The 14,169-nt window shown below is 37.2% G+C and overlaps 1 protein-coding gene across 2 annotated transcripts in view; it reads left to right on the top strand.

The window, feature by feature from the left end:
• The window catches only part of LOC127789868 (nudix hydrolase 3), a 105,423-nt gene that overhangs the window by 27,590 nt on the left and 63,664 nt on the right, over window positions 1-14,169 (top strand). For both annotated transcript variants that reach the window (XM_052318919.1, XM_052318920.1), the window contains exons 3-4: window positions 1,885-1,962; window positions 13,490-13,586. In XM_052318919.1, the coding sequence (XP_052174879.1) occupies window positions 1,885-1,962; window positions 13,490-13,586 (175 nt within the window). The remainder of the gene's footprint in view (window positions 1-1,884; window positions 1,963-13,489; window positions 13,587-14,169) is intronic.

The raw sequence follows: 14,169 nt of genomic DNA, 5'->3' as shown, positions 1-14,169 counted from the left end.
TTTATATATGCACAATATTATATATATATAATATAATATAATATATAATATAATAATTCTATTAATATATAGCTATATCATATATATGATGTGTTTATAACTTTATATATATATAAATAGAGATAAATTTTTATATATAACCTCTATATATATGATTTGTTTATATATATATATATGTATGTATGTGTATTTGAAATAATATAAATTTTATTTAAATAATTTTTTTATGCACCGCCTAGGTGACCTAGGTGCTAGGCCCTAGCCTGGCGCTTGACTAGCGCCTAACGCGTTTTAGAACACTGCTCATACTCGATTTGATATTACATTTGCTATTAGCCTAGTCAGTCAATTTATGCACAATCCAACTAAAGAACACATGTAGGCAGTCAAGAGAATTTTATGTTACCTAAAGTCCACACCTGAGAAAGGAATTTTGTTCAGATTAGGGAATGACCTAACTATTGTAGGTTACACAGACGTAGACTATGTAAGTTCCTTAGTTGATAGGTGATCTACAACTAGTTATTGTGTGTTTCTAGGAGGGAATCTAGTGTCCATGAGAAGTAAAAAGTAAAACATAGTTGCTAGGTCCAGTGCTAAGACAAAATTTCGAGTTGTAGCTTTTGGACTATGTGAATTGTTATGGCTAAAGATTGTTTTGGATGACCTAAGGCTTGCTTGTAGTGGACTAATCAAGTTGTTTTGTGACAACATGTCAGCTATTAGTATTGCACATAATCCGGTCCAACATGATAGAGCAAAGCATGTTTAGATAGATTGACATTTTATAAAGGAGAAGTTGGAGGATGGACTAATTTGTCTTCCCTTTGTTCTTTTCGAAAATCAATTAGCTGATACATTGACAAAGGGACTGCCTACAAGGAGATTTGAGGAGTTATTGTGGAAGCTTAGAATTACAGACATGCATTCACCAGCTTGAGGGGGAGTATAGATTCTCGGGCAAAAATATGGGGAATGATTGACTGGAATTGCAAGAGATTTATTGGTCAAATCATCCCTAGTTTAACAATTGACCCTATCCCTAGTTTATAAACTGTTTTTTGACTGTTTTTTGATACTTTCCTATCTCTTGTGTAGTCAACCTTTCCTATTCTTTGTATAGCCTATCTTTCCTAGTTTTAGCACAAATGTAATCTTTCCTATGGTGTAATTTCCAACCCTATAAATGGGGCTGTACCACTCAAGTAAATATACGATACCGTTTATTTCTTACAACTACAGTAAGCATCATGGGCCATTCATTTGTTAACTGTTTTCCCTATAACATTTCCAGGAAGCAGGGTGGGTTAATTGTGACAGATAGCTTAAACTTTGCCAGTGTGTATTCTCACCTTTTCTTGAAGAGCCATTCTGTCATTGCTCGAGAATGGATGGAAACTAGTAAATCATGATTCCTGCATGCTATTAAGCATATGTTTTACTAACTTGGACTGAATGGAGTTCCTATTACATGGAATTTCATTGTCATGAATAAGATTTAGGTGATGAGGTAATTCAAATGTTTGATTTTCTAAGAATTTTTCTATGTGAAATGGTCAACTTTTAAACATTTGGGCCAATCTTTGTTTTTAAATCTTTAGTGCTTACAAATATGAGATTCTATAGAATTCTTGTGTAGTGCGGTAATGGTATTCTGCTTTGGTAAGATAACTTGGAATGGCATCCAATTTAAGATAATGACTAACGAGATTCCATTCCATCTATCAATCCAAGCATGGCCTTAAATATTCTCATATCCGTCGAATAAATTGTCAAGTAGTAAAATGATTGCATTGAAGCACTTGCATGTTTTGGGTGTCTGGTGTTAAAAATAAGTGCTCTTTGATTGTACCTGTATTAATGCAAATTTCTGTTTACTTGCAGAAGGGAGCTCCATGAAGAGCTTGGCATTATCCTTCCAAAGGATGCTTTTGAGTTGATTTTCATTTTCCTTCAAGAGTGGTTGGTAGATCAAACCCTGTCTGTGTGGAACCAAGTTTTCTGTGTTGTTGTCAGTTGTTCTCTGTGAATAAATTGTTTTGAAATATTACTCACTACATGAAGTGTGAACTTTTGCCTCCGGCTTTCTTTCTTTTCTTCCCTTGGTTCCTTTTGAAGCCACAGTTTCTTACCTTGGAAACTTGGTACTGCATATGTGATTAGAAGTAATATGATGTTTCAAGCATGCATCTTATTAGTGGTGAAGGAACAAAGAGAGAGAGGAGAAGGAGAGAAGAGAGGAGATTAATAACCAATATTCTGAATAGTCAATCAATTATACACAATTGAACAAAATCTTTTAGTAGTCATATACTCAAATAACACTAATAAATACGTAATTTAAATTAAAGTAGGAGACAGAAACCAAACATTCTTAATCCTCTAAAGTTCTAAATAACTAAACTACAACAACACAATCCTTTATCCCCGATAGGTAGGGTTGGCTATATGAATCTTTCTCTCCATCCATCTCTATCCATGGCCATATCCTCTTCCTAAATAATTAAAATTCTAAAATAACTAAAACTATGAAAATCTTAAATAATTAAACTATAAAATTCTGAAATAGTTACCCTTGTGCAAACAGCTCGAACCATATGGAATTGAAAAATTGGATCTTGTCTTCACAAATCAGCATGAATTCAACCCACTTTGACAATGAGATGAGACTTGGTTTCAACAAAAGATGTTTGTCAGAAAGAATCCTGATGATGTTTTTATTCCAGATGCAGATGATGCTGACAATTGGTTGGCCCTTCCTTTGTTGGTCATAGGTTGTACTGGTAACCTTGATTTGTCTCCAAAACAATGAATGGAGAACCAGTCCAGTTTTGCTTATTGTGGGTCTGTAGTTGTGACTAATAATATGATGCTGGGTATTGATGGTGAACTGTTCTCAGCCTCTTAACTGTGCTGGTTTAGTGAAGACTTGCAATGATCAGCTGGCTTTTCCTGTGACCCTTCTACAAGAAGTTACAAGACTCAAACTAGAGCCTAATAGTGCCCAGATTTGTTTGTTTTCCATCAATCTGAAATTACCCTGAGCATCTAGGCATGAAGGACTGGCTTGCTGTAACCTAGGCATGTGGTTGGGCCCATATACTTAATACTATACAATAATTAACCGGCAGAACATCTATATACACAACTGTACTTTAACCTAGGTATCAGTACGAACCAGGCTATACATAGCAAGCCAAAATGCAACATGCTTGTGCTAGTCAAAATATATACAACCCAATATGTCAAAATACAAAATGATAGCAGTCTTCAGCTTCTGAATCCATGCTAACCTGCGGCTCTATTTATATGTGGGGGGGTGGTAAAAATAACCATATGAGCTGCAAGGCTCATGCCATGCAACAAAAAACATGTAACATGCCCCATGCCCATGCAAATGAGAGCACTATTATGCATTTTCTCAAATACAGTAGCTAGCATATTATCTATATAATACAATAAACAGTGCAATGTATAAGAGTGTGGTGCAATGAGATATGTAATGTGTGCATATAGCCATGTTGATGCAGGAGCATCACATGTGCATGCATTTCTTACCATTCTTTTCAAGCTTGATTACCTCCAGGTGGATGCCCTATGTAATGGTTTGCTTTACTTTAAATTTCCCACTGTAGGTGCAATGACTACAACAGCTTCTTCCTTTTTCCTTTGTCCATTTAATCTACAGAACTCTCTTTAGTTATGCTTGATATCTGTTCTAGAATTTATATTAACTGAATTAAGCTTCAAAGTTTAACTACATTAATATGTTAAACTTCCTGCAAATCTATTTGAAATGATGTGGAATTCTCAACTCAAGCTGCAGCATCAACTCTCCTTGCTGCTGTCAGTCCTGTAATGGACCCCTTTTCTGTGGCAGCTAGCAATTCAAGCTCAAGGAGATGAATCTTCTCCCACTCACTGCCAGCTCATACTTGATATATACACACTTATGTTGCTCCACATAAAGCATCTCAATCCTTTTTTGTCTTACCTGCAGCTGGTATATTGGCAATGTCAGGCCATCTTTCCAGCAGCTTTCCCATCTCCAATTCCATCAAGATCTGCTTTTGCACTGTTATACAGCACCTCTCCTTTTATGCTTCAGTTACCTGCCATATTTCGGCAGGTACAGCAAGGGCCAAGGCACTGCATCCATGAGAACCACCTCTGTTTCTTTCTAATTTAATATGCTCACTTCTGTGTTTACCCTTGTTTCTTCAACCTTGATCACTGTGTACATGTGTATATGTATATACTCAACGCAGCAAAGGTAGGGTATATGCTATAACAGCGAAACCTCATTCAGTTCTGCTGCTTGTGGTGTAGAAGCTCTTCAGAAATGAGAAGCTTCGACCTCGCTTCAAGATTCTCAATCTTGGTCCCCTGTTTTCCTTCTGTGTATAGAGCTATGCATAAATATATATGCAAACTGTATATCTTTTCCCTACTTCCATTTCTCACAGCAAAGGAACCCTGTGCACAACAGAATTCTTCTCTACCATCTTCCTCCCTGTTGTGATCATTCTGATCCAGCAATCTTCTTTCTGTTTTCTTCGCTGCGTGTATAAGGTGTATATATGTGTACACATAACATGTGTGGAATGCTTCCATCATATAGGATTCCCTCAGCTATGCAGATCTGATTTTCCTCCGCTTCTAGCAAGCTAACTCAACAACACATCTCCTTTGCCTTGCTGAGAGTGACTCACATTCCACAGATAGATGTGTATATATATTTAATATGTCCATATTCCTCTGCCTTCATCTTACATTAGTAGCTGTGTAAATATGTATGTCATCTCCATTGTCCCCTATGGCATATACACACACTGTTTAGAAGTGATAATCTTAGGGAGCTATCTTGCTTGGCTAAGAAATGACCAAAAGAGCATGCTTCTAGAGGCATTTCTCAACCCATTCTCTAATTGCCAACATGTCAAGCTTCTAGGTAGTTTTTACACATCTTTTGACATGTATCAACCACATCCCTGTATATAATTTTCCCTTGCTTAGCTAACTGTCCTTGATTATTCAAATAATACAACTCAATCTCTATCCTTAATCGCTTAACCGTAAAGCCATTAATCAAGAATAAGCAGTAATGTTCTTAACATCATCTATATCACATTATTTGTGAAGGTTTCACAAAGTTTGTCAACTGTTTAGCATTTATGTTGGTAACTAGCATGCTGGTTTTCAACCATTAATCCTTATCTGTCGACTGTCTTATTTCTGGTACTTATTATTCTTAACCGATCATTGTTTAAGAGACATTTACGACATCCCAAAAGAGCGGAGGGTCACACTGCAATGATGGTATATTGTGATTATTATGGTGAACTAAATTTTTGCTCTGATACCAAATTGATGAAGGACAAAGTAGAGAAATAGGAGAAGAAATACAGAAGAAAGAACGCTACTAAATCTTTAAATAGTGAGTTATTTGTATAGTCACATAATCCTACTAAAAGAGACTCTAAAGTAAAGTAGGAAACAGAAGAACGCCCCTAGTGTGTGAGGCTCCCCACTTTGTGAGGGTTGTATATGTACGCAACCTTCCTTTGCTTTTTTTTTTTTTCTTTTGTTTTTTTTTTTTGCAAATAGGGTATTTCTACAACTCGAACTTGTGACCTTTTGGTAAAAAGGAGCAACCTTAATATTGCTACCTAGGCTTGCCTCAAAGTAGGAACAAAAATCATTCCTAAATCTTTAAAGGTAATTCTATGCCTGTCTCTCCTCTCACAATGTGGGTTCCATAATGTGAGGATTTAACAGTTTCATTTTCCATTTTATGCGGGTAATGTACTGAGTGATGTAGAACCTAAAACAAAAGAATAAGAGTAATCTCAATTACTCAAAACCAATATGAATATCCAATATCAATCGACAAAGCCTACCTTTAATTACAATCTCAAAGATTATTTATAGACAACCAATAGATAAAAACTTACTCTAATTAGGATTCCTTAATCGAATCTAATTAGGATTCTACTAAAGGAAATAAAAAGATATTAAAAGAAATCAAAAGAAATTACAAAACAAATTAAAAATAGGAAATAAACTCATTAGAACTAGTGTTGTACATATATTATATATATGCTAGATAGTGTTGTACATATATATTGAAATAGTACCAGAAAAGTCTAAAGTAAATGTCGGACAGAATGTGAGAGAGAGAGAGAGAGAGAAAGAAAACCAGCTCTTAATATTCACCGGTGAATCAAAAATACAATCATTAAGTAAAATAACAAGAAGCTGAATATTTATATTCAACGAGAAGCAAGCCAATGAGCACCTAACCAGGCGCTGAAACAAACACAAGCTTTACAATAAACAAACAGCAAATACATCCTCTAACATTCCCCCTCAATTGAAACTACTCCTTGACGACAGATTCTTCGAGAGAAGATCCTGATAACACTGTCTTCGAAATATGAGAGAATTTCAGATGCAACTGATCTCGTAACAACTGAAAACGACCTTTTGCCAAGCCTTTAGTAAACACATCAGCAACCTGATATTGACTAGGAACATAGCGAATGTCAATCTCCCCTTTCTCAACTTTCTCCCGCACAAAATGAAGATCAACCTCCAAATGCTTAGTGTGAGCATGAAAAACAGGGTTTTCAGCAATACTTTTTGCTGCAAGATTATCACTCCAAAGAACAAGAACCCGAGCACGAGCAAAGCCAAGCTCAGAAAATAAGGATTGTAACCACATAACCTCAGTGATACCCAGAGCAATGGCTCTGTATTCAGCCTCTCCCACAGATCGAGCTACAACCGACTGCTTTCGAGAACTCCAAATAATCAAATTACTGCCAAGAAACACACAAATCCGGTTAGTAGATCGGCGAGTAACTCTACAGCCGGCGTGATCAGCATCGGTGTACACTGTGAGGGAAAGATTAGGAGAGAAAGGAGAGAAAAATAATCCCAAACCAAGAGAACCTTTAAGATATCGAAGCAGTTGCTTGCATGCAAGCCAATGCTACTGCTTGGGAGCTGAGAGAAACCGACTGAGCTTATTTACAATAAATGCAATATCTGGTCAAGTATAGGTAAGATATTGCAAGGATCCAATGATAGTGCGATAAAGAGAAGGATTAGAAAAGGATTCACCCTCAGCAGTTAAAGACTCAGCTGTGTTCACTGGTGTCTCACAAGGCTTACAATCCAACATGGTTTCCTTCTTTAAGAGATCAATAGTATATTTGGTTTGAGTGAGATAAAGACCATTAGAGTTACGGTGAGCCTCAAAGCCAATAAAATAGCTAACAGAGCCAAGAGTTTTGAGAGCAAAATGAGTATTCAAATCCTGAATACAAGCTTTTAGAGCTGTGGAATCTGAACCAGTTATCAATATATCATCAACATAAATCAAGACAAAGAGTACAAACTTAACAGTCCTCTTAATAAACAAAGAGGCATCAGAAACAACCCGATTGAAGCCCCAAGACTGTAAAGCACACCTTAGCTTGGTATACCAGGCCCGAGGAGTCTGTTTTAATCCATAAAGAGATTTCTTTAACTTGCAAACATGTGTGGAAAACTGAGGATTCACAAACCCTTTCGGTTGAGACATAAAAACATGTTCATGCAAATCACCATTTAAGAAAGCATTGTTAATATCAACCTGTTGGATATCCCAACCAAAGGAAACAGCCAAAGAAAACAAAACTCTGATGGTAGGAGCTTTAACAACAGGAAACAGCCAAAGAGTCATTTATGTATATTGTAATACATATATACATGGCAACATGATTTATGGCCATCGGCATCAGTTAAACCCAAAATTTAACTTATGTCCCATGGTTGTACTTTGTACATTGGTATATATATATATATATATACACATACCACATTGTGAATAAAAAAAATAGAATACCTTTTCCTCTCAAAATACATGGTATCAGAGCCACAAACCCTAACCCAACCATAAATCCAGCCGTCGTTGTCACTATCGCCGACCGACACCACCACCGTCGGTTTCTCAGATCTCGTGCATTGCGGTTGTTTCTCAAATCTCGTGCATCGTGGCTCAGATCTTGCGTGGCTGTCTCCATCTGCCGTTGCTGTTGCTGCTTCCATCGCGACCGGTCTTAGATCTCGCCTCTGTCCAATTGCCACCACTGCAAGCAACACTATCTTCAACTAGGGGTGTTCACGGTTCGGTTTGGTTGGTTTTTGACATTTTCGGTACGCCAAACCGCTTGTGCGGTTTTTCTGTCAAGCCAGACTGCGCGGTCTGGTTTGGTGTATTGAAACCGCACCGAACCGCACTGCATTTTGCGGTGCAGTTCGGTGCGGTTTCCGTGGTTTGTTTAAAACATCCAAAATATTAATCTATCAATTTTCGTGGTGCAATTTCCATGGTTTAATAAATTATTTCACCAACCATTTAGCCCATAAACCAAAATAAATAAAAAATTATATATAAACAATCTGTTTAATATTTATACAATCTGTTTACATTGTATATATAAACAATCTGTACAGATTGTTTATACAAACAATCTGTACAGATTGTTTCAGATTGTCCACAATCTGTTTATATATAAACAAAACAGACAATTTGTTTACCAGATTTGTTTTTTTTGGTTTGAGAATAAATTATTTCATATTTTTTTTATTATTACAAAATACTTGGGCGGTTCGGTTTAAAACCGAACCGAGAAATCTTCAAACCGCAAACCGCACGATTTGAGAATTTCTCAAACCGTGCCGGACCGCTTCCCTCAAAAAACCGCGCGGTGTGGTGCGGTGCGGTTCGGTTCGGTCGGTTTCCACGATTTGTCGGTTTTTTTGAACACCCCTATCTTCAACTGCCTCTATGTTGATGGCCACCTTGTCTTCCTCTTGCAATGCAACCGACGACGATCTTAGATCTTAGATCTGCTTTTGGCCAGTCTTCTTCTTCGCTTTCGTGGCCATCTAATCAGACCGTCGACCTCTTTCGTCATCGTTAGCCACTTGAACCTGGTTTGGGCTTCACAGTTTCAGATCTAGTTTACAACAACTCTCTAGTTTTAGATCTGGGTTTTGCAGTTTCAGATATGGTTTGCAACAATTCTCTGGTTTTAGATCTAGGTTTTGCAGTTTCAGATCTAGTTTGTAGTAACTTCTGATCTATCTATCTGGTATTTGGTGTTATGGCCTTCTCAAATCCTGGAGTGGTGAGTTCCTCTTCGATTGTGACTATACCTGTGACCGTTCCTATACTTGTACCGTCTTTATCTGGTATTACAACTATTACCACTGACAAATTGAATGGTAAGAACTATATGTCTTGGTCAGTGTCTGTTCGAATGTGGTTCTGTGGGCATGGTGTCAGTAACCATTTGATTACAAGGCTTTTTTGACATTGTTGAAACCGATAGGACTGTATGGGATTACATAGATGCACAGTTGGTGACGTAGTTGTGGTAGTCAATAGATGTTGATTTAATCCCCTTATTTCGTGTCTACGAGAATTGTTTTAATATTTGGTCACATGCTCAACAGCCATATACTAATGATATTGTACCGTTATATACTATCATTAGTAATTTGTTTTGTATTCAGAAGTGGGACTCATATGTGCCTACTTACTTGGGTTGTATTCAGTTTGCTGTAATAGATTTTAACACTATGCTCCCAGTTACAGCCGATCTCAATGAGTAGAAGCAGAGAGACAAGTTGTTTATGTTGCTTACCCTTGTGGGCCTTAAGCTCGATATGATATGGAAGGTGTTTGCACTCAGATCCTAAGTAGCCCCACCATACCTATCATGGAAGAAATATTTGCCCGGATCCTTCGTAGTACACAAACATTTTTTGAGGCTTCAGTTGGAGAGTGTTCTATCTTGCCTCTTAGACTTGTGGATCTTCTTATTCTCTCATTTTGATTTCTCTACGTCCCTTCCTCCTATCACTGTGGCTGATGGGTCTAAAACCCTTCCCACTGGTACTGATAAGGCTAATTCACTTCTGTCAATTTCTCTTAATTTTGTTTTACATATTCCTAGTTGCCCATATAGTCTCATTTCTATTAGTCGTCTCACTCGTTATTTGAATTGTCGTGTTATCTTTGATTTTGATTATGTTATTGTATAGGATTAGGGTGCATGACGGATGATTAGCACTGGACGTGAGTTTGAGGGACTTCACCATCTTGCCCTGTCGTCATCTACGGCAGTTGCTTGTGCTACTATAGGGGCATCTCCTCTTCAGATTCAGTCTTGGCTTAGTCATCCTCACTTATCTACTCTTTGACAGATGATTCCTTCATTGTCTTCGTTGACTGTTCTAGAATGCGAGTCTTGTCAGCTAGGAAAACATATTTGTTCTTCTTATTCTAGTTGTCTATAAAACGAGTTGATGCTCCTTTTGATCTTGTACATTCAAACATTTGGGGTCCTAGTAGAGTCAAGTTTAAACAGGGTTTTTCCTATTTTGTTACATTCATTGATGATTATTCTCGTTGTACTTGGCTTTATTTAATGAAAGATCATATTGAATTGCAATCTTTATTCACTTCCTTTTGTAATGAGTAAAAAATGAAATTTTTACTCAATTTGGTCATACTATTCGTATCCTTCACAGTGATAATGCCAAGGAATATTGTTCTCATGCATTTTAGGCTTTTCTCTCATCTCAGGTCTCTCATCTCAGGGTATTGTTCATCAATTCTCTTGTCCTTATACTCTGCAACAAAATGGGGTGGCTGAACGTAAAAATCGTCATCTTATTGAGACTGCTCGGACACTTTTCCTTCACATGCATGTTCATGTTGTCTTTTGGGATGCCACTTTTCTCACTTCTAGTTATCTAATCCACCGAATGCCATCCACTATTCTGAATGGGGCCATTCCACATACTTTATTTTTTTCTCGCGATCCCATCTATCCTATCCCCCCTCGTGTCTTTGGATCAACCTATTTTGTCCATCTTCTTTCCCTTGGTCTTGATAAATTGTCTCCTCGCTCGATCGTGTGTTCCTAGGCTACTTTCGTCATCAAAAGGGATATAAGTGCTACTCCCCTGAACTTGGTAGATACTTTCTCTCTTCTGATGTCACATTCTTTGAGTCTACACATTTTTATCTTCTTCGTTTGATGGGTCTTCTTCCTCCCTTCATGAGGTTCTTCTTGTCCCTTCTTTTCCTCCTCTGGTCCCAGTACTTGTTTTTGTTCCTCCTGTTCATCTTCAAACTTATCAACGTTGTTCTAAGCCTCTATCAGTGCCTTCAGCTCCCGCTCCTCCTATTGTAGATGATGGTATTCCTCCAGATTCATGTCTTTTTCTAGTTGGTGCCATTATTCCGTCTCCCTTTGACTCTGCCCAAGCTCTTGTTTGCCGTACACGTTTCATTTGCAATCCTCATCCCATTTCTACTTTTGTGAGCTATCACCGTTTGTCATCTGTTTATTCTGCTTTTGTATATGCTCTTTCTTTTGTTTCTATTCCTAAGATTGATGCTGAAGCTCTTTCTCACTCTAGGTGGAGACATGCTATGGATGAGGAGATGCCTACCTTGTTGGTTAATGAGACATGGGATTTAGTTCCTCTCTCTCTGGGAAAGTCTACTGTTGGTTGTCGGTGGGTGTTTACAGTTAAGGTTGGTCCAGATGGTTCTATTGATCTTCTGAAGGCTCAGTTGGTTACTAGGGGCAATATTCAAATTTTTTGCCTAGATTATGGTGATACATTCTCTCCCGTGGCTAAGATTGCTTATGTTCGTGTTTTTCTTGCTATGACCGCTATTTAGTAGTGGCCTCTTTATCAGCTGGATATCAAAAATGATTTTCTTTATGGCGACCTTCAAGAGGAAGTGTATATGGAGCAACTTCCTGGTTTTGTTGCTTAGGGGGAGTCCTGACTGGTATGTTGCCTGAAGAAGTCCTTATATGGTCTGAAGTAATCTCCTCAGTGCTAGTTTGGTCACTTCAGTTCGGTCATCCATTCTTTTGGTATGAGTAGAAGTGAATCTGATCATTCTGTTTTCTATTGCCATTCTCCCGGTGGAGTCATATTATTGGCAGTGTACGTAGATGACATTGTTATTATAGGAGATGATGACGTTGGTATTGGGTAGTTGAAGACTCATTTGCGTTCTTATTTTCAGACCAAGGATTTGAGCAGGTTGAAGTATTTTCTTGGCATTGAGGTAGCTTAATCTGCCCATGGTGTGTGCATCTCTCAAAAGAAGTATGCCTTAGATATTTTGGAAGAGATTGGTATGCTTGATTCTCAGCCTATAGATATTCCTCTAAACCCTAATGTTAAGCTTGTACTAGGACAGGGGGAGCCATTGGAGGATCCTTGGCGATATAGGAGACTGATTGGGAAGCTTAATTACCTCACTATTACATGGCCAGACATCTCTTTTGCTGTTAGTGTGATAAGTCAATTATTGGACTCCTCATGTGATAGTCATCGGCACACTTTAGTATGTATCTTGAGATACATTAAAAGTGCTCATGGTAAAGGCTTGTTGTTTGAGAACAAAGGACACAAGCAATTTGTTGGATATACTGATGCAGATTAGGCTGGTTGCCCTACAAATAGGCTCTCTACCTCGAGTTATTGTATCTTGGTTGGAAGAAATTTGGTGTCTTGGAAGAGTAAGAAGCAAAATGTTGAGGCTAGATCTAGTGCAAAAGCGGAATATCGGGCCATGGCTTTAGCCACATGTGAATTGATTTGGCTCAAGCAACTTCTTATGAAGTTGAAATTTGGAGATTTAGGGCCTATGCAACTTATTTGTGATAATTAAGCGGCTTTTCATATTACCTCTAATCTAGTTTTTCATGAGCGGACCAAATACATAGAAATAGACTATCATTTTGTGAGGCAAATTGATTTCTGGAGAGATTAGTACCTCATTTGTTGGCTCTAATGATTAGTTGGCTGATCTTCTTACCAAGGCATTACGGGATTCACGACTTGCCTACATTTGTACCAAACTAAACACATATGATATATACGCGTCTGTTTGAGGAGTATTAGAACTAGTGTTGTACATATATATTAGGAAGATATGTTGTCGCATGGTTGTACCTTGTACATTGGTGTATGTATATATATATATATATACATACCACATTGTGAATAAAAAAAAGAATACTTTTTCCTCTCAAAATTGAAAATGCAGCAAAACTAAATAATAAAATATACTAATTCCTAAAATTTACTATTCTGTCCTACATCATTGAGTGTGTTCATTATGCAAGTTGTTGATAGGTCTGCCCTTAAAATGCACATTCCCTTTTACCTGCAAGAGTTTTCCTGGGTCACCAACTACTTTTTACCCTTGTTCATTTCATTTATAATTTGTATATTTAACAAATCACTTTACTTATTTCAAAATTTTATGTGTATCTTATGAGAATTAATCCATATCAAGACGTCTTTTTTCTTGGTGTGCATCTCATTTAAGTTTTGCCATGTTCAGATTTCAAACTTCTCTTAGCCACTAACATTTAACTATTGCATCTTATTTCAGTGTAATAAATGATGGCAAATTCATCAATAATGAATACAGTGATGTATATCTGGTTACAACTCTAGCTCCAATTCCTGTGGAGGCTTTCACTCTTCAGGTAAGGGCATATATTTGTAGGTAATGTGGTAACTTCTGTGAAATACTTTTCTTGTCAGTTTTATTAGAAGTGATATTGCATGTAACTGTTTTCTGTTTTCAGACATCTAACTGTTGATTGATTCACTAGATCATTGGACGGTTAGACTATGATTTCTTAGTCCAATCTTCCTTGATTTAACACTTATCTAATCTTCAGTGTTTTAGAAAGTACTCATCTAGATTTAGATACTTTCTTATTCTGGGTTCCTTCTATCTTTTACTTTTGTATCTTGTACAGCTTTACTTGCCTTATTGTTTGTATATGTAATCTTTACTATGTTGTACTCTAGTTCCCTATTAATAGGGATTGTATTATTCATTGGATAAATGAGAGAACTTCTGATCCATTTCTCCTACATCTTCTGATCTGTTTTTCCTACACTAACACATTCATCTATCATATCTGGTTCTTTTACTGTTTGATGATTTTGTTTTCTTTTATGGATATTGGAGACTTTGATTGAAAGGATAAACAATCTTATCAACATATGGTTTATTGGTAACTTCTCTTCCAGCAAAGATTCTGTTAACTTTGACATCCA

This window comes from Diospyros lotus, chromosome 14, assembly GCF_014633365.1.
Source record: "Diospyros lotus cultivar Yz01 chromosome 14, ASM1463336v1, whole genome shotgun sequence".
Taxonomy (NCBI): Eukaryota; Viridiplantae; Streptophyta; class Magnoliopsida; order Ericales; family Ebenaceae; genus Diospyros; species Diospyros lotus.
The sequence above is the reverse complement of the archived record's forward strand: the minus strand, read 5'-3'. Positions and strand labels throughout refer to the sequence as shown.